Source organism: Dipteris shenzhenensis, chromosome 18 (genome assembly GCF_047967505.1).
Source record: "Dipteris shenzhenensis isolate YYH24624 ecotype China chromosome 18, Dip_SZ_1.0, whole genome shotgun sequence".
Classification (NCBI taxonomy): Eukaryota; Viridiplantae; Streptophyta; class Polypodiopsida; order Gleicheniales; family Dipteridaceae; genus Dipteris; species Dipteris shenzhenensis.
In genome coordinates this window covers 47,108,954-47,126,905 of record NC_141613.1, presented here as the reverse complement: position 1 = coordinate 47,126,905, position 17,952 = coordinate 47,108,954, and the positions used below count along the sequence as shown (strand labels likewise).

General features: G+C 42.3%; 1 protein-coding gene across 2 annotated transcripts; it reads left to right on the top strand.

Moving 5' to 3' along the window:
• The first annotated feature begins 8,468 nt into the window (after window positions 1-8,468).
• Window positions 8,469-13,856, top strand: LOC147891320 (pentatricopeptide repeat-containing protein At2g39620-like). Of its 2 annotated transcripts, XM_087389104.1 has the most exons (3): window positions 8,469-8,757; window positions 8,915-12,123; window positions 13,794-13,856. In XM_087389104.1, exons 1-2 carry the CDS (start codon window positions 8,736-8,738, stop codon window positions 12,103-12,105), a joined length of 3,213 nt encoding a protein of 1,070 aa, XP_087245230.1. In that variant the 5' UTR covers window positions 8,469-8,735; the 3' UTR covers window positions 12,106-12,123; window positions 13,794-13,856. The 2 variants fall into 2 exon arrangements, with proteins under 2 accessions (XP_087245230.1, XP_087245229.1); XM_087389103.1 differs by lacking the exon at window positions 13,794-13,856 and having other exon boundaries at window positions 8,915-12,497.
• Window positions 13,857-17,952: the final 4,096 nt, after the last annotated feature.

The window sequence follows — 17,952 nt, the reverse complement described above, 5'->3', positions numbered from 1 at the left end:
TTCGTGTGTTTGTCTATGTCTGTGTGTTTGCAAATCCCTTTGGTCGATATCAAGTGTGGCATCATTTGTTGTGATGTATCTGTCAATGAATTCTCCGATATTGTTGTCACTACATTAGTTGTAACTGGGTGTGTCGTCTAACCATATTAAGCCATGATCATGTTGGATCCGAAATTCTATCACAAAGAAGAAATCCAGTATTGGCCCTAGAATGCTTTCATCCTGTCATTATAAATTATTCAAATCCCTAAACTTATGCACATAATACTGCGCTATTGTGATGGGGTCAGACCTGGTCAATTCTTGGACATCGCAATTGTCGTTGTTAGTCTTGTCTGGGACTCTACTCTTTGTCAACTCCTGGAGGCATCACACTAGTGGCTCCCATCATTTCTCAACCGCCTGCGAAAAGCGTGATAAAGAATGTCTATGGTCCAAGCTACCTCACCATGGCAAACAAATTTCATTTCAATCATTGCTTGTAATCTACGGACATCCTGAGGCATACGAAATCATGAAAGCCAATTCTAGATTGCAGTAGCCTCTCAATGTTTGTGTCCAACTTTGTTGTCCTTGCCTTAAGTGTACTTCCTTGTAATTGTGCCTTTCTCATGCGCACCAATGTAGATGAAAGCACTTGCTGCACCAGGACTTTCATTGTCTTGAAGAACAAGTTCTCGATCGACAATGCAACTTTGTCAATCCTCATTGCAAAGTTCCCACTTGACTATGTCTTGATATCTTGTTCTCCTTGATATAATGTATGCTCGTGGGTGCCCAAAAAAAAGAGTCGAAAAGCTAGCTCTTCGCAGTTTTTGTCTTTGAAAAGATCGAGTGGGCAGAAACCCTTTGAGGTGCTACCACAACTGGCCCGTTCTTGAAGTCAACAACTTGTTGGGATGTGTAAATGCCATGTACAAGAGTGTCTGTTGCATCATCAATTTCCATGGGTTTGTCATCCTTGTTTGTTGCCATTGTTGGGGGTTCTTCTTTAACACATTAGAGACTGTTAATGTGGTCTAGCCATGTTTGATTCACTTTCACATTGTTTTTCAAATAAAGAGGTGTGTTCAACATTTCTTCCAGTGCACGCATCGTCAATGTTGGATGCATAAAACCACTGATGTAGTTATGCTCATACTGCATACGTCATTTGATTGCGACTATGACTGTTTCAATGTCAAACAAGAAGTGAGGTAGCACTTGTTGGGCCCTGTCAACATCGGCAAAGACATTCATGACACTCCCATGAAGGCCAGGTTGCCCTTCATATATTAGTTGCTTGATTTGTGCAAAAGGTATTCTTATCAAAATGAGGCGCTCTTCCCCTTTATTGAGTACAGCAGTACTATTTTGTGATATGGGCATTTGTATTTTTTCTTTCGATAGCATGGGTGTTTTGTTTTTTTGAAGTTGACCATAACACATTGGGCACACCAGTTTGTTTAACCTTGCTATCGAGCTTGAGGTGACATCATTCTTTGCTTCTAGCAAAATCTCAAGGTTTGTTGATGTCAATTTTGCCTTGAAAGTCAAGCACCCATAGGAGCTATAAGCGAAACCTGGCATGTCATTGATTTTGTGAAGGTATGCTCTTTGCGCTTTTGCATTGTTCCTTTTTCACTTCAATTGTTTTTTTAAGCAGTATCGCATGCAAGTGGATGACCAGACAACTTGTTGCTACCTTCTCGAAACTTGTCTGGGGCAGTTGTGGGCATTCCTATCATCAAAGCTGCATCATTTGCTCAGTATATAGCAGCTTTCAGCTTGTAGATCTTATTGCATGTAGCCTTCAAATTATGGGCATTTCCCTTGTGGGTTTCTTTGTAGGTTTTTGCTATGTCCTTTGTTGGTACGTCCATGTTTCCTTGAAGGAGGTGCTTCAAATAAATCTCATTGTCGTCTGTCCAAATGTTACATGCCCTCTTTCTTTTGGATTGCAACAGCAGCATGACTATGTTCGTCACATGCGCTTGATCAATTAGAAGGGCATTACTTTGGTTTCCACTTGGTACTTGCAAATACAATATATGGGCAAGCATAAGGCCATCGTACAAAAGAATAGAGAAAGAATGATGGGCTCCCCCTTCAAGACCGTGGTTGTAGCTTCAACTCGTAAGGAGAAAGACGATGCCCCTCCCTCACCAAAGGCACGCTTGCTAATGGTTGGCCCTTCCACTCTGACGAAATCATCTACTTGACGTCTTTGAGGTTTGTAACATATGCATGGGGAACATGCAATGTGATCGTCTTAGAAAACTCAGAATCAATCATGTCAACACACATGTACATAGGATACGGGACATCCTTTTCTTTGAAAGTCGCATACTTTTCCAGGACTTTTTCCTCGAATGCAAAACGATGCAGAACAAACTCCAATAGGGCACTTATCAAGAGCACTGGTAAGGCATTCGAATTCTAGGGCTTTGAGCTTGTGAGCACATGTGAACTTCTACTAGGCCCATTGCCTTCTTCCATCCTATGCATGATATTGACTTGAGGGACACTCTTTGGATTGAGTTTGGTAAAACTTTTGATGGGATCAAGCACTGTGTTCGAGCTAGTTGAAAAATGGCATGGTGCGAAGGCATCAGCCCAGCAATCAAGTTTTTTCTGGGAAGAAAGGCAAATGAGACTCGCGCATAGATTCTTGTTTCTCCATTTCATATGAATTGTTAAAATCCAAATGTATTGAATGTTGTTCGAGTAGTTCTGAGTGAGTGTAGTGGCCATTTCTTAAGGATATTTAGTTTATCTTCCTTTTAACTATCTTCATGAAAATAAAAAATGTCATTTTGCAATTTAATGGTTGAAAGAAACACATTGTTTGGGTCGACAATTCATGAAAATAAAAAATGTCATTTTGCAATTTAATGGTTGAAAGAAACACATTGTTTGGGTCGACAAAAGACGTAACAAGAAAACAACATTATATTAAATAGTTGCAAGTGGAGCAAGAAAACTTTTGCAAATATTAACACAACTTATTGTAATTATAAACTTGATTACCAAAGGCCTTTGCTAGGAGGCTTTAAAAATTCAAGTGTAGTAGGTGGTGAGTCTAATTTAAGCACTTTCAGATGTGAGAAAGTATCAAAACGCATTGTTTATTAAGCACAAAAACAATAGGCTACATGGATGGAAACGAAGAACAATCACACTATTAATTTGAGACTATGTGTCTTCAACTTCTAAACCACCATGTTCCTTTGGAATCTCACAATTATAGTTATTCGGCACTTCATCTTAATGTCGCAACCCTTCTCACGAATTGTTTGTCAAATTGAGCAAGCGAGGGTAACAATTAATATCAACAATGCAATCCAATCGTTTGTAAGCAAGAAATTGATAGGAATGGAGGTATACCTTCAGTACATGCTTGCAGCTACATAGAATGCAGTTTTCAAGGTTCACTTGGCATGCTTCTAGATTTCACCATCTCTAACAGGAACTAACCCCAAGGGAAACTTTTTGTTGATGGGGGGGGGGGCGGAAGTCTTTATTAAACAACTACCGGAGGCCAAAATTATGCCCTGTTGAGCAAGCGCTTGAATCGCCTCTCTCATTGGTGGGCCAAGGCCTTTCATGAAATGGGCGAGAAAAATAAATGTAAATATAACAACAAATCAATGAGCCTACAACACAAGAGTGCATTTAATGCCATAACATTACCTTCTGTTGGATTGAAAGTTTTATTTCTCAACGCAGGGATTGCAAATGATATTTTTGGTATTCCACTTTGTGCAAGCATATTTGCTGCAATATCCAACAAAGACGCAAGAACCTAGATTTAAATAAAGGAATAAAGTTGCACAAGAACAATTAAATGACTCCGGGTCAAAGTCTAATACCCAGCTTCCAGGAAGAAGTTTTGAACCGTGCTCATCGGTGAAGTTATCTTCTGTTGCACACGAAGGTTCGTGGCCTTTTGAAAGCCTAGGGCTTTTTAACTTTGATTCTTCCACAAGCTCTGTCATGAACAAGTGATAGAGATTTCACAATGACAGAGAGTAGCCATCTAAGTAAAGATTATAGACATGCCTCTAATCGAAACTATATAAGATTATAGACCCTCAAAGATTTATCAATTGGTTCGACTGATTTGGAGTAGAGTTGAGAACCGACAGGTCGCTTAACATTAGTAGAGATAATTTTAGGAAGCAACATGTAAGAAAAGGTTCCCAGGTGGCTTGATTACGTTCTTTCTAGGTTGTAGCACAGTAGCAAAGCCTTACAATAAAACAGGGCTTGTAGACACTACACACAATTAAAGTATAGGAGATAACTGATGAGCGTCAATTCATAGCAAGAAGAGGATGCGAGAGGGAAAGGTTCCTCTTCAAAGAATATATTGCCGAGACAGGGTACGGAGAAGCGAGAACGGATGGGCATTATTGGGACAAAATAAGAAGGCGCAATGAAACGACGAAGAGAATCGTTGTCACCATGAATTTTCGATTGAGCATCATCTTTGTACAGCTTCTTAGATTCAGCTATTTTCATCATACCTTAAGAATTGCATAAAAAATATTAGATCGTAGACATAAGACCTTCAAAATTCCATCGTGAATATTCGACCAAAAACCAACATGAAATCTTTGAAAGAAAGTTGGGAAATGAATCTCGAAAAATTGTAAACCTCTTTCGAACTCTCCACTGCTTGTGTCCATCGAGTCACCACAGCCTTCAAATTCATCTTTGGAAGGAACTCTCTGTGCTTCGGACATTGTTGCTACTCGGTTACGCAAGAAGAAAGATGCAAAAGAGAGACAACAAAAGCAGAGCAATTGAGGTCGTGCACACCCACAATGCATGCAAAGACTCCTTTATAGCTCAACCAAAATAAGGTCGTTTTAGAAAGCCCATACTATGCCCTCACTATGCCTCTCCGTCTCCATTTATTTCTTAAACTGCTGTCCATCACTTTCTTAGTCGAGCATTTTCTAGAAGAACTTCCAATTTTTTGGGCACTCTAGAACCCATCACGTGAGACGACCAAGTCTTCTCAGATATCTTAAATGAATGCACGAGGCGGGCGCTCTCTCATGATAGGCAAACAACAGAGCTTACTGGGGCTAAAACATGAAGAAGGCGAATTGAAACAGATTATGAGACGTCTATGTACGATAGTGCAATGCAGAGATTTGAGCAGCTCCTGGACTTCGAGTTGCACCTTGTCTAATTCCTCGGCACCAGCCTTGGCCTTTCCAAAAATGTACAAAAGGACCGAATGAAGACAAAGTGAAGGAATTACATGTGTTGGTCCTCATGTACCCAAGACACTTCTACAGACCTATTACCGGCTTCGCATTGTAAGCCTCCAATGTTTTTTCATACTCATGTTTCCTCTTGGTAGCCTTCAAACTTTTCCTTCAAGCTATCTAATACTTTAAGAGTGACGATGTCCAAGGCCATGCATGCATCTAAATTCATGAAAACCAAATGATTGCCGCTTAAATATTTGTCGGGTGTGGCTTTGTTGATGACCCATTTCACATATGCTAGTTGGAGCTCCTGCCATTCTCGAATCCACATGAACCTTTCTTCAACTATGAGACATCCGCTCTAAGCGGCAACTTCCAAGTTCTACATTAAGTGTGAGCTTGTTAGCTACAACGAGATAAAGAATTTAGATTTAATATGAAGCTGCAGCAAAACGAAACTGACACTGAGATACAAAACTTAAGGTTCCGAGAGCTGTACCAAATCAGAATGGGAGCATGTCTTCGAACGGCCAAAGGGTGCATGAGGTTGAAAGAACCTGATACAACGAGCGAAAAACAAGCTGGAGAGGTGGTTTCCAACCTGCATCAAAAGCGAAAGACAACGACAGGAATCCATGCAAGCTTGAGGACAATAATCCATGTAGCGATGCCACTTGGAGCAATTCGAGGGGCCCCCAACCAGGAGAGGCCGCATGGAATATGGGGGGAGGGAAAAAGGCATACACACTAATTTTACTTCTCCAAGCTAGGGCCACCATCAATTAGGCTTCCCCATGACACGTGGTAGGACACAGCCCCCGTGGCCCTATCAAGGGGTACCCTGCCTTGGACCTAGTCAGGACATGGTCCACAACTGTGATTAACTCATGCACACAACACACACCCCTTGAGAATTGGAAGCCCCTTCGAGGATATTACTAACACTAAACAGTCAAGGTGACCAAAAACAATAAACAAGATTGAACCAGGTTCAATTGGCCTGCCCTGTAGCTTTTCTGTCAGGACAAGATGTTCTCTCAGGTACGGAGCACTAGTGGGGGTTTTGTCGCCAGAAAAGTCTCACATGCATGCACAAGCAAGAGGTGGATTGGGTGACATGTGGAACGGTGCATGTGAGAGTTATTCCGGAAAGGGAACTCAAAAAACAAGGGTGCAAGTATGCACAAAAGCACTGGCTTCGGCTTATGAGGCTCTATCAATTAAGGCTATGTCGAAAATAAATTCAAGGACAATTTATGCATCCATGTAGTTCGAAAAATGCAAGGTTACTTCAAAGCGGATAGCCTCTACTTGATAGATTTCTATATTTCAAAGTTCCTTTTTATGTCATGGAGCACATACCTACAATCTTAAAACTGGAACTTGGGATCATACCGTTTAATGAAAGTTTCATAAAGAGAAAAGAAAAAGGAAAAAAAATATAAACATGACACAAGGTCCGTCAAGACCCGATCCTCCCTGCAAAAAAAGGCGAGCCTAGCGTTCAAAACAACAACAATGGACCCAAACAAATCAATTGATAACATCTTGCATAAACATAACTTAAACTGTATCATGCATTATGGTTACACACCAAGTGATTGTTTATTTGACGCAATTGCATACTTGTTGGAAAACAGGATGACCTTTGAACAACTACGGGCTACAACACTCCAAAATTTTGTTTCGAACTTGCACAACAATGACCAACACACAATAAAATGTTTCAACACATATTTGGATTTGAGCTTCAACAACAAGGAGTTAAAATGCATGATGAATACCTTACATGAATGAGTGTTCCGACATTAGGCGGTGGTCTTCGGGGAGATAGATTTGCCATTGCATGGCTTTCAAAGTTCCTTCAAAGACCTATTCAACTGTGGTCATCTGTAATCGGAAAGATATGTATGTAGTGTGGCAATGAAAACGTATCAACCCCATTTACAGATCTTGTATGATGATAATTCTATACACCCTTAGCGCTTTGAGCCTGCTTTATTTGAGTTTTTCTTATTCTTTTATAGTCTCAGTGAACAACAATCTTTTCGCTGGCAGGCATAAAGCCCGTTTGGCTGGCATAAAGCCCTTCCAATAGGTAACATCAGTTTTCAAGCAAACCAGCTTTTTACGCAAACGGCCTTTTTTAAAAGGTGAACCGGATTTTTGGCAAACGGCTTTTTGGATTGCAATTTTTTTTTCCAAGCATAAGCTTAGTAACTATGTCTACCATAACCATACCGCTAGCAGCATGTGCAACCTCTTTCATTGCCATAGACTTTCCCCAGCCGCTAGACTGGACTATATAAGCGCATGGGGCATACCAAGTCTTGGTATCTAGAGCCCAGTTAAGGAAACAGTGATTAATAAACTACTGAACATAGGAGGCAACGAAGCCTTATGCGTCCTCATATTGTCTATCGAAGGCCTTTTCAAGACGATCCAGCTTGGTTGGAGAAAGACCCTGGGCGGGAGTGTGGGCTTCAGCATCGTCAATGGCAAACAAGCCCTCCATGATCCGTTGCATCCATTCTTCTTTGTTGTGTGCCGTAAAGATATGCAGTAACATCTGTGGAGGAAAATCAAGAACTCTGTTCATCAAAATCCAAACACTTTCCTCAAAGAGGTGCCCGCACTGGTGATAACAACACTATTTATTCGATGACAGTGGATATTGTCCGAAGGATCAAAGGCGACGTTGTCCTTACACTTGTCCCAGCCCTCCTGTAAGCGTTGCCTAGCCTTGCAGGACTGTTGTCATGTAACCGTTGCCCTCTATTAAAGAGGGCAACAGTTCCCTCTCCCCAACCTAATCGTGACACAGAGAGGCAACAACAGCCGAGAAGATAGAAAGGCGGCCGAGGTGAAAACGGCAAGGCGAATCGGCTTGAAACCGAAGGGAGGCAAGCAAAAGTGGACATTTTTTTGGTTCCCTGCAATGGAGAAGGGGACTGAAAGCGACGAAACCTCGTCCCTGCATCCTTTCATCCGCCCTCCACCATCTTCCTCCTAAACTCAGTGATGTCGCCCCGTGCTACCATCCATGCAGCTCACTCACAGGAACAATCGGGATGGATGTGAGAGGTTGTAGGGAAGAAGCTTCCATAGCCCACTGCTTGTAATTTGCTTATGGTTATGGAAATACCAACTCAGGCTACCCGTCTAAAAGGGGAGTTGGGTCATCGATAATAGAGCTTTTGAATTTAAAAAATTCGCAAAAAAACTAGAATAACTTGATCCTTTAGCACTGGCTCTAGGAGAACTGGCTCTAGGAGAGCCAGTGCTAATAAATCCCCGAAAAATAAAATCTCTCTTCGGTTGGAGTCCTTCACTAAGACCTGCCAACGGCAGGCCAAAAACTAAGGCCCATTTTCGGGAAATTTTCAATGTTTTGCACTGCACAGGGCTCCTCTCTTAGCTCCTAGCGCGTTTTGGCTGACAATCTGAATTTTCACAGTGTCTGACGTTGCCTGACACGATGATTAACGGAAGAGGTCCTTGTCATACGTCGGAAGCTATCCCAACGAAACTATGCAGCCCTTACGTCGTTCTGGTACCGTTTTCTCGACTGATTGACACCTTGTCCTGTAGTTTGTAGAAATTCAGGCTAGGGTTATTTAGTTTGTAGAAATTGATGCTAAGATTTTACATGGGTTATTTAGTTTTACAACTTCACTTTCACCAGCTTATGTTGTGGTTATGCCTTGCAGGTAGGTCAGGAGGGACCGAGCGCTCATGGAAGGAGCACTTCACTGATCCCTCGGAGTGGTGGGATAACCAAGAGATCAAAGTATTTTCAAATTTCAAGCATAAGATCACTGAGGAGTCTCCATGGAAACAGCGCTGGGTTAAAGGCATGCTTGAGAAAAAGGCAGAAGCGTCCAGTGCTCAGGCCCAAGGCCGAGGCCTGGTTGAGGAGTGTGGCATGGCCAACTTCAGGTCCGGGGTAAAGATAAATACATATCAAGCACAAGAATTGCACCAGAAGAGTGGTTGGGCAACGTGCTTAGAGGAGGCACTCACGTCTATGGAACGAATGCCCGAGCTGCCTTCATTTCACAACCTTACATGTATCTTGCATAAGTGCAGAACATCGAAAAATCTAGTATATACCAAGCGCTTGTATGCCTACATTTGCAAAAGTGGGCTGGAAGATTATATACCTCTTGGGAACTACCTCGTCCCAATGTTGGTCCAAGCTGGAAGCATGTGCGATGCTCAGCACGTTTTTAACAAGATGCTTGAACGGAATGTATATAGTTGGACTTCTCTCATCATGGGTTATGTTGAATGTGGGGAATCACAGCATGCTCTCAATCTTTACCAGCAAATGCTAGAGGATTCTGTACATCCAGATAAGTATACCTTTGTGGCCATACTAAAGGCTTGTGCTAGGCTAAAAGATGCAGAAAGAGGTCTAGAGATACATGCTGAAATTGCCAGGCAGGGTCTAGAAAGAGATATTTTTGTTGGCAGCACCTTGGTGGATATATATGCTAAATGTGGCTGGCTTGCAGAAGCACGGGAAGCATTTGACAAGCTGCAAGTCCGAAATGAGGTCTCATGGAATGCCCTTATGGCAGGATATTCTGAGCATGGTCTTGGTGAGGACGCACTGAACTGTCTGGAACAGATGCAACTTGAGGGTCTCTCACCAAATACTGTGACATTTGTTTGCAGCTTGAAAGCTTGTGGCAGCATAGGAGCCATAGACAAGGGCCGAGAAATACATGCTGAGATTGCCAAAGAGGGGCTGGAAAAAAATGTATTTGTTGGCAGCACTTTGGTCGATATGTATGCCAAATGTGGTGCACTTGCAGAAGCACAAGAGGCGTTTGACAAATTGCCAGTTCGAGACAAAGTCTCGTGGACCGCACTAATGGCAGGATATGCTGGGCAGGGGCTTCATAAGGAAACTTTGAAATGTTTTGAACAGATGCGAGTGGAGGGTCTTTCTCCAGATGCTGTCACTTTTGTTTGCAGCTTGAAAGCTTGTGGCAGCATAAAAGCCGTAGACAAGGGCCGAGAAATACACGCTGAAATTGCCAAAAAGGGGCTGGAAGGAAATATTTTTGTTGGCAACACCTTGGTAGATATGTATGCCAAATGTTGCTCACTAGCAGAAGCACAGGAAGCATTTGACAAACTACAAGTTCGAAACAAGGCCTCATGGAATGCTCTAATGGCAGGGTATGCTGAGCATGGGCTTGGTGAGGAAGTGCTGAACAGTCTTGAACAAATGCAACTGGAGGGTGTCTGTGCAAATGCTTTCACATTTGTTTGCAGCTTGAAAGCTTGTGGCAGCATAGGAGCCATAGACAAAGGCCGACAAATACACTCTGAGATTGCCAGAGCGGGGCTGGACAGAGACCCCTTTGTTGGAAGCACCTTGGTAGATATGTATGCCAAATGTGGCTCGCTTGCAGAAGCACGGGAAGCTTTAGACAACCTACCGGTTCGAGATGAGGTCTCGTGGAATGCACTCATTGCAGGATATTCTGAACATGGGTGTGGTGAGGAAGCGTTGAACTGTCTTGAACAGATGCAAGTGGAGGGTCTCTCACCAAATGCTGTCACATTTAGTTGCAGCTTGAAGGCTTGTGGCAGCATAGGAGCCATAGACAAGGGTCAAGAACTTCACAATGCGATTGTTTGGAAGGAGTTGGAAATAAATCTTTTTGTTGGGAGTGCCTTGGTGGATATGTATGCCAAATGTGGCTTGCTTGCAGAGGCACAGCAAGCATTTGACAAGATGCCAGTTCGAAACAAGGTCTCGTGGAATGCACTGATGGCAGGATATGCCGACCAGGGGCTTGGTGAGGAAGCACTGAGCTGTCTCGAACAGATGCAACTAGAAGGTCTCTCTCCAGATGCTGTCACATTTATTTGCAGCTTGAAAGCTTGTGGCAGCATAAGAACGATAGACAAGGGCGGAGATATACATGCAGCAATTGCCAGAAGGGGGCTGGAAAGAGATCTTTTTGTTGGCAGCACCTTGGTGGATATGTACACCAAATGTGGCTTGCTTGCTGAAGCACGGGAAGTGTTTGACAAGCTGCCAGTTCGAAACGAGGTCTCGTGGAATGCACTAATGGGAGGATATACTGAGCAGGGTCTTGGTCAGGAAGTGCTGAACTGTCTTCAACAAATGCAACTGGAGGGTCTTTCTCCTGATGCTGTCACATTTGGTTGCAGCTTGAAAGGTTGTGGCATCATAGGAGCCATAAGCAAGGGGCAAGAAATACATGCCGAGATTGCCAGAAAGGGGTTGGAAAGGGACCTTTTTGTTGGCAGCACCTTGGTGGATATGTATGCCAAATGGGGCTTGCTTGCAGAAGCACGGGATGCGTTTGAGGAGCTGCCAATTAGAAACGATGTCTCATGGAATGCACTAATGGCAGGATATGCCCAGCTAGGAGAAAGTGAGATTGTTTTCCATATGCTTGAAAGAATGAGAGGAGAAGGGGTAAAGCCGGATGAGGTCACGTTCTCTATTATTTTTACTGTATGCAGTCACACAGGTCTAATAGATAAGGGTCAGAAATACTTTCAGGCCATGAGCAAAGACTATGGGATTAGCCCAACTCTTGAGCACCACATTGGCATGGTTGATCTCCTTGGCCGTGCAGGCCAATTAGATGAGGCAGTAGCAGTGGTGAAGAAGATGCCTTTCCCTCCTAATCTTGTGCTGTGGCATACATTGTTGGCTGCTTGCCGAAAGTGGGGTAACTTGGCTCTTGGAAGGCTAGCCTTTGAACATGCAGTGCAATTGGATGAAAAGGATGATGCAGCTTATGTCTTGATGTCTAATATCTTTGCAGATGTTGACATGCAGGAGGAAGGGGAGGTTGAGGCAAGCAGAGTGACAGATGAAGCATGGAAGAAGTTGGGCCATAGTTGAACTGACAAGGGCAGTGTTGTGGATTTGTTTTTGGTAGGGGATACAAGATAATCCAAAGCAAAAATATACACGGAAAGCTTAAAATATATTTCCTCAAAATGAGGAAGGGCCAAGAATTGCTGCATGTTATGAGACATAATTGTCGAAGCAAAAAAACTTGGGTTCTTGGGCAAATCTAGAAGCGGGCTTGTTTTGTTCCGTAAGCAATACTTCAGGAGGGGGATTTCTACAAATTACAGCCGGTACCATATGATCACCAAAGTGTAAGTTGTAGAATGTGTAATGAATGATAACAGTAATGACACCTGAGATATAAAGTGGGCCTTACTCTCTACAAACAAATGTACTTTTTAAATATTGATAAATACTATAGATATGGAGTTAGAAAATATTTTGGCAATCAAATCACAAATTTCAAAACGCACACTGTTTCTGAAGATATCCAAAAGAGATGTATAAAAAAGCTTTTACATATTAACAGAGAAGATGAATGCCATATGTTATTGTATTTTATGCTGTAGTTCACACAAGTAGACTATAAAAAAGTTTTAACAAAGGTATTAACGAATCTCCCATTGACCCCCCGCCTCACCTCCTCTGCAATTTTGGTTTTGTAGTCTGCAACGATAGCTCAGAGGTATGCACATAATGAGCCAAGTCTATTTAATTTTAGGACTATTAAAAGGGTGGGAAAGGCATATGTAACTTGGTCAATGTGCTATTACATGGATTGGATTGCATTTTGCCTCCTTGAAAGTGTAATTTTCTACAAAATGAATTACAGATACAACTTCTTGTCTATGAAGTTATTTAAGCACTCTTTGAATTGACAACCTTGCCATCCTTTTAAATGGGCTTTAAATTTGCCATATGTAAAATTGCTTGCCAATACCAAAAATATTGAGACATAGGGGCCCAAAGAATGAGAAATATTTTCCCTTTTTTACCATGCACCTTAAATAAGAATGACATTGATTGAAGGTATTAAGGTCTAATAAAACTATTTAGTGAAAGGCACATAGGAACCCTTTTTGTGATTGCATATGGCTTAAGAATGACCTTGAGTGAAGGTAATAAGGTCGAGTATAAACAAAGGCACACAAGAACCCTTTTTGTGATTGTCTATGGCTTGAAATAATGTTGACATTATTTGGATGAAAAAACGAATGGTCAAGAGACTAAGAAGGGCCCAAAGCATCCCAATCAACCTTTATGGTTGACATGGGATTAGAACCGGACCTTATCTAAGGTTAGAAAATATGCCACATGTCAAAAAAATGAAGCCACCTCTTCAACCTTTGTGAAAGGACCTTGGTAAAAATAGATAACCAAGGGAGAATATCCCAGCAGTCGGTAGTCATGGCAGCAAAAGCGGTTACGAGATCTACGAAAGGTGAGGAATAGGAGGGCAGCAATGGACGTTTCTTTGGCTTCTTGATCATATGTTAATAGCAAAAACATAACAATATGATATTGAATAAATCTCCCAAATAACCTTCAATACTGTAGCATATTAGCTCCCTAGGAACATCTGTGTAGAACATGCAATAACACATGTTGCTAATAGCTAGAAAAATTTGATGGGACAGCAAATAAAGTGTCGCTTTAGCCATGTTTTGAGAACCAATGAAAGATCATAGATGTGCAAAAACCCCTTATAGCGACTTTGACAAAAACCATGGATATAGCTAACCTTGAAACCATGGATGTTTTTATCAAAGCTATGCTAATATATTAAATTTTAATGTAAAAGCTTGGCGAAAGTTTATCGAGTTTTTTGTTTTAAATTCACAATATTAAATGGACATAGTATGCTTTTATACATTTTCTTTTGAATTTTGAAGTAAAAAGTGTAAATTTGGCAAAATTTTATTTATTTTTACATAAAAGTTTCAAATCCTGGCGAACATTTCAAACTTTTATTTTTATTAGGGCATCCAAACTTTTGACACCAATATAAAAGTCTAGCTTCTTAACGAAACTAGCTTGAAAAAATCATCCATGGCAGAGATATAGTACAAGACACAAAAAAACCCAAACGACAACTAAGAAATTTGCCTCTATTATCTCTGAAGAAAAAGTCTACGCTTAGAATAGAAGTGCTTTTGAGATTATGGCAGCTGTATAAAACAAAACAAATGCTGCTAGAACATCCAGCCCTGAAACCAACAAACACTTTGGAAGCTAATAACATGGCAAGAGAGATGAATTGGGAAAAGAGCCTAGTGCTCTGATACCATGTTATGAAACACAAAGGGAGTGCTCAATGGAAGAGAATCTCACAAAATGGAAGAGAGAAGAGAGATGGAGAATGGAGGACCACAAGAATGGACCATATCTAGATTGTATTAACTAACACCTTCACAAAAGGAAGACTAGAGTGATCCATACCATACAAGAAGAAAAGACGAGGGGTTGGGGGGGGGGGGGGGGGAGCATTAGATAGGAACCAAGTCCTCACCTCCTAATCCAAATCCAGTCCAATATCCTTGTTCACCAATCACGTGGATGTAGATTTAAACCCCTCTAGTCATCCTAATATACAAATCTCAACAAAGGGAAGGTTGGAGAGTGTAAAGAATTATAACCCAGAGTTAACTACTTTTTTATGGATTTGTAAAGAGTTTCCTAAGCCATGGTCAAGTTTTACGATAAACACACATTTCATTAATTTTGGACTATGCAATGTCCAAAATTATTTTTGTAAGTACTTTTGGAAAGTGTACTCCCTAAAATCACTTGCATACATATTTTTGAGTACTTTAAGATGTTTTTAAAAAAATATTCACTCTTAAAGAAACAAATCAAAAAAAGAAAGTAAGGTAATTTTGTAAGTTTTTGAAAGTGTAAAAAATGAAAATTGTAAAATTTTACGTAACATGTTATAGAGACTAAGACCTGACTTTTTCTTAACTTATTAAAAATTGAAATTAATTAAGAAAATTAAATAAGTGTGTGTGTGTGTGTGTATGTATGGACCATGCATGACATTAATTTACCATAAGATTCTCTAAAATCTTCAAGATATCATGACTGTATTGATATACACCTTTTCAGAGATCAAAACTCTAAAATCAGAAAAAATATGGTGTCACAAGACGTTGCACATGCACGCATGGCACGAACATGCATTTGGTTCCCATTGGTACATATGGCAACATGGGTTCGTTGCACTTGCCCACCTGGCACAAACAAGCCTACGGGGCTTTTAGCTCATTCGTGTCGGTATGGCATTCACAATGGGCTATTGACGGAGGGGAGGGAGGGGGAAAGAGAGAGAAAGGGAGGGGGGTAAGAGAGGGAGGGAAAGAAAGGGGAAAGGGAAGGGGAGGGGGAAGGGGAGAGGGAAGGAAGGAAGGGGGGAGGGAAGGACAGAGAGAGAGAGAGAGAGAGAGAGAGAGAGAGAGAGAGAGGGGGGGGGGGGCGGGGGAGAGAAGGGGAGGGGAGGGTGAGGAAGGGGGAAGGGGAGAGGAGGGGGAGGGGGGAGGAGGGGAGGAGGGGGAAGGGTAGAGGAAGGGGGGGAAGGGGAGAGGAGGGGGAGGGGGAGGGGGAGCAGGAGTGGTGGAGAAAGAGGGATGGGTTGGAGAGGGTAAGGGGGAGGAGAGGAAGGAAGAAGGGGAGGGGAGGGGAGGGAAGGGGGGGAGGGGGGAGAGGAGGGGGATGTGAGGGGGGAGAGGAGGGGGAGAAAGGGGGGAGAGAGAGAGAGAGAGAGAGAGAGAGAGAGAGGGAGGGAGGGAGGGAGGGAGGGAGGGAGGGCGCATCCATGGATGCACACTCCCCTCTTCCCCTAAGCCCTTCCCAATATATCGTCTCACATGGCCGTGGCTATAGTTGTGGCCGTAGCCATGTAGCAACTTTTTTTTTGGGCGCAGACGCATGTGCGGGCACAGCCACATGATTTTTTGTTTTGGAGGGGAAGGGGGAGAAAAATGAGGAAAATGAAGGGAAGGAGAAGAAGAGGGGGAAGGGAGGGAGAAGAAAGAAGAAGAGAGAGAGAGAGAGAGAGAGAGAGAGAGAGAGAGAGAGAGAGAGAGAGAGAGAGAGAGAGGAAGGGAAAAGTGAAGGGAGAGAGGAGGAAGTGAAGAAGCAGGGGAAGGATAATAACCTCCTTTGGGTTATGGGAGATCAATATATAAGCCACCAAACCCTGAAAATTTCAAATTCCCCTCTCTTTTCCCTCCCTAGAATTCAAACTCCTCCTCTTCCTCCTCTCCCTTCCCTTTCCTAGAATTCAAACCTTCCCTAGAATTCAAATTTCCCACTTGACTCCCCTCCCCCTCTCTCTCCCTCTCCCTCTCCCTCTCCCTCCCCCTCCTCCTCCCCTCTCTCTCGTCCCTTACCTTTCCTCGTGAAGGGCCGCGATCGCACAGAAAGAAATACTCACCGTACGATTCAAGGCATTTGAGCATAAGTTTACATCGGCATACTCGCACATCTCTATCAATTGTGCAGCTTACTTGGTCGCTTGAACATCATTCACAAGTCACTATCAAGCCTAATATATAAGGTAATGCGTACGTGGTCGCTAAAAGTTCTTCTGCAGGTCACCATCAAGCTTGGAGCTCCCACAAGCCCTTGACTTATGGGAAATGTTTGAGGTCAATATTCCCAAAAATCAAGTGGCTCTGATTTTTTGGGAATGCTTCCCTTAGTTATTTCCCCCATGTCTTCCCTCCCTTGCCCTCCTCCCCTCCCACGGATTTCCTTTCCTTCTCTTCCTCCCCTCCCCTCCCCTTCCCCTTTCCCTTCCATTCCCCTTCCATCCATTTCCTTTTTCCCCTACCTTCACTCAATTGTGGCCATCTTCTTTAATTTATCGTTTTCAAACAAAACAATAAATATATTCGTTCGCGAACTTGGATTATAGTCTCTCTCTTTTTTCTATGGCCACGATACTTTGCACTCACATCAATCCCACCTATCTTGAGGCACATGCAAAGTATTATTGCCATCGGATATGGTTTGCATAGTTGAACTCACATTAGACCATGTTTTTCACAAAGTCTCATGCACAACGGTCAAAACACACCCTCCAAATCGTGTTATTCGTTTAACGTACACATATTTGATGGCCATGATAATTTGCACACACATCAATCTCACCTATCTTGAGGCATGTGCAAAGTATCGTTGCCATGGGATATGGTTTGCATGGTGGAAATCACATTAGACCATGTTTTTTACCAAATCTCATGCACTAGTTAAAAAACACGCATTGGGAACCATTATTCAAACATGCACATATCCGATAGCCATGATAATTTGAATACACATCAAACCCACCTACCTTAATATGTTTACAAAGTATCGTGTCTGTTGGATATGGTTTGCATGGTCAAAGTCGCATTAAAGCGTGTTTTTCACCAAGTGTCTTACCCAACCATTAAAAAAACATGGTTGGAGGTGTGTTATTTGAGCATGCACATGTCCGATGGAAACAATACTTTTCACATGCATCAATACCATCTACCTTGAGAGTCTTGCAAAGTATCGTGCCCATCGAATTTTGTTTGCATGGTCGAAGTCGCATTACACAAGGTCTTTACCAAGTCTTATGCACAACCGTCAAAAGACACGCTTTGAGGTGTGTTATTCAAACACGCACATATTGTATGGGTATGATACTTTTCATACACATAAATCCCATGGTTTACATTATCTAAGTAGCACTAACGCATGCTTTTTACCAAGTGTCATACACAACCATCAAAAAACACACTCTAAGGTGTGTTATTCGAATGTGCACATGTCCGATAGGCATGATACTTGCACGCATGTCACCCACCTATGTTGATTCGCATGAAAATTATCATGCCCATCGGATATGGTTTGGATGGTTGAAGTCAC

Bases quoted from the DNA above. Each gene is read 5' to 3' on its own strand.
- LOC147891320 (XM_087389104.1), top strand. From the start codon at position 8,736: ATGCAGCCCTTACGTCGTTCTG. The intron at 8,758-8,914 runs GTACCGTTTTCT...TATGCCTTGCAG, and splicing joins GCAGCCCTTACGTCGTTCTG to GTAGGTCAGGAGGGACCGAG.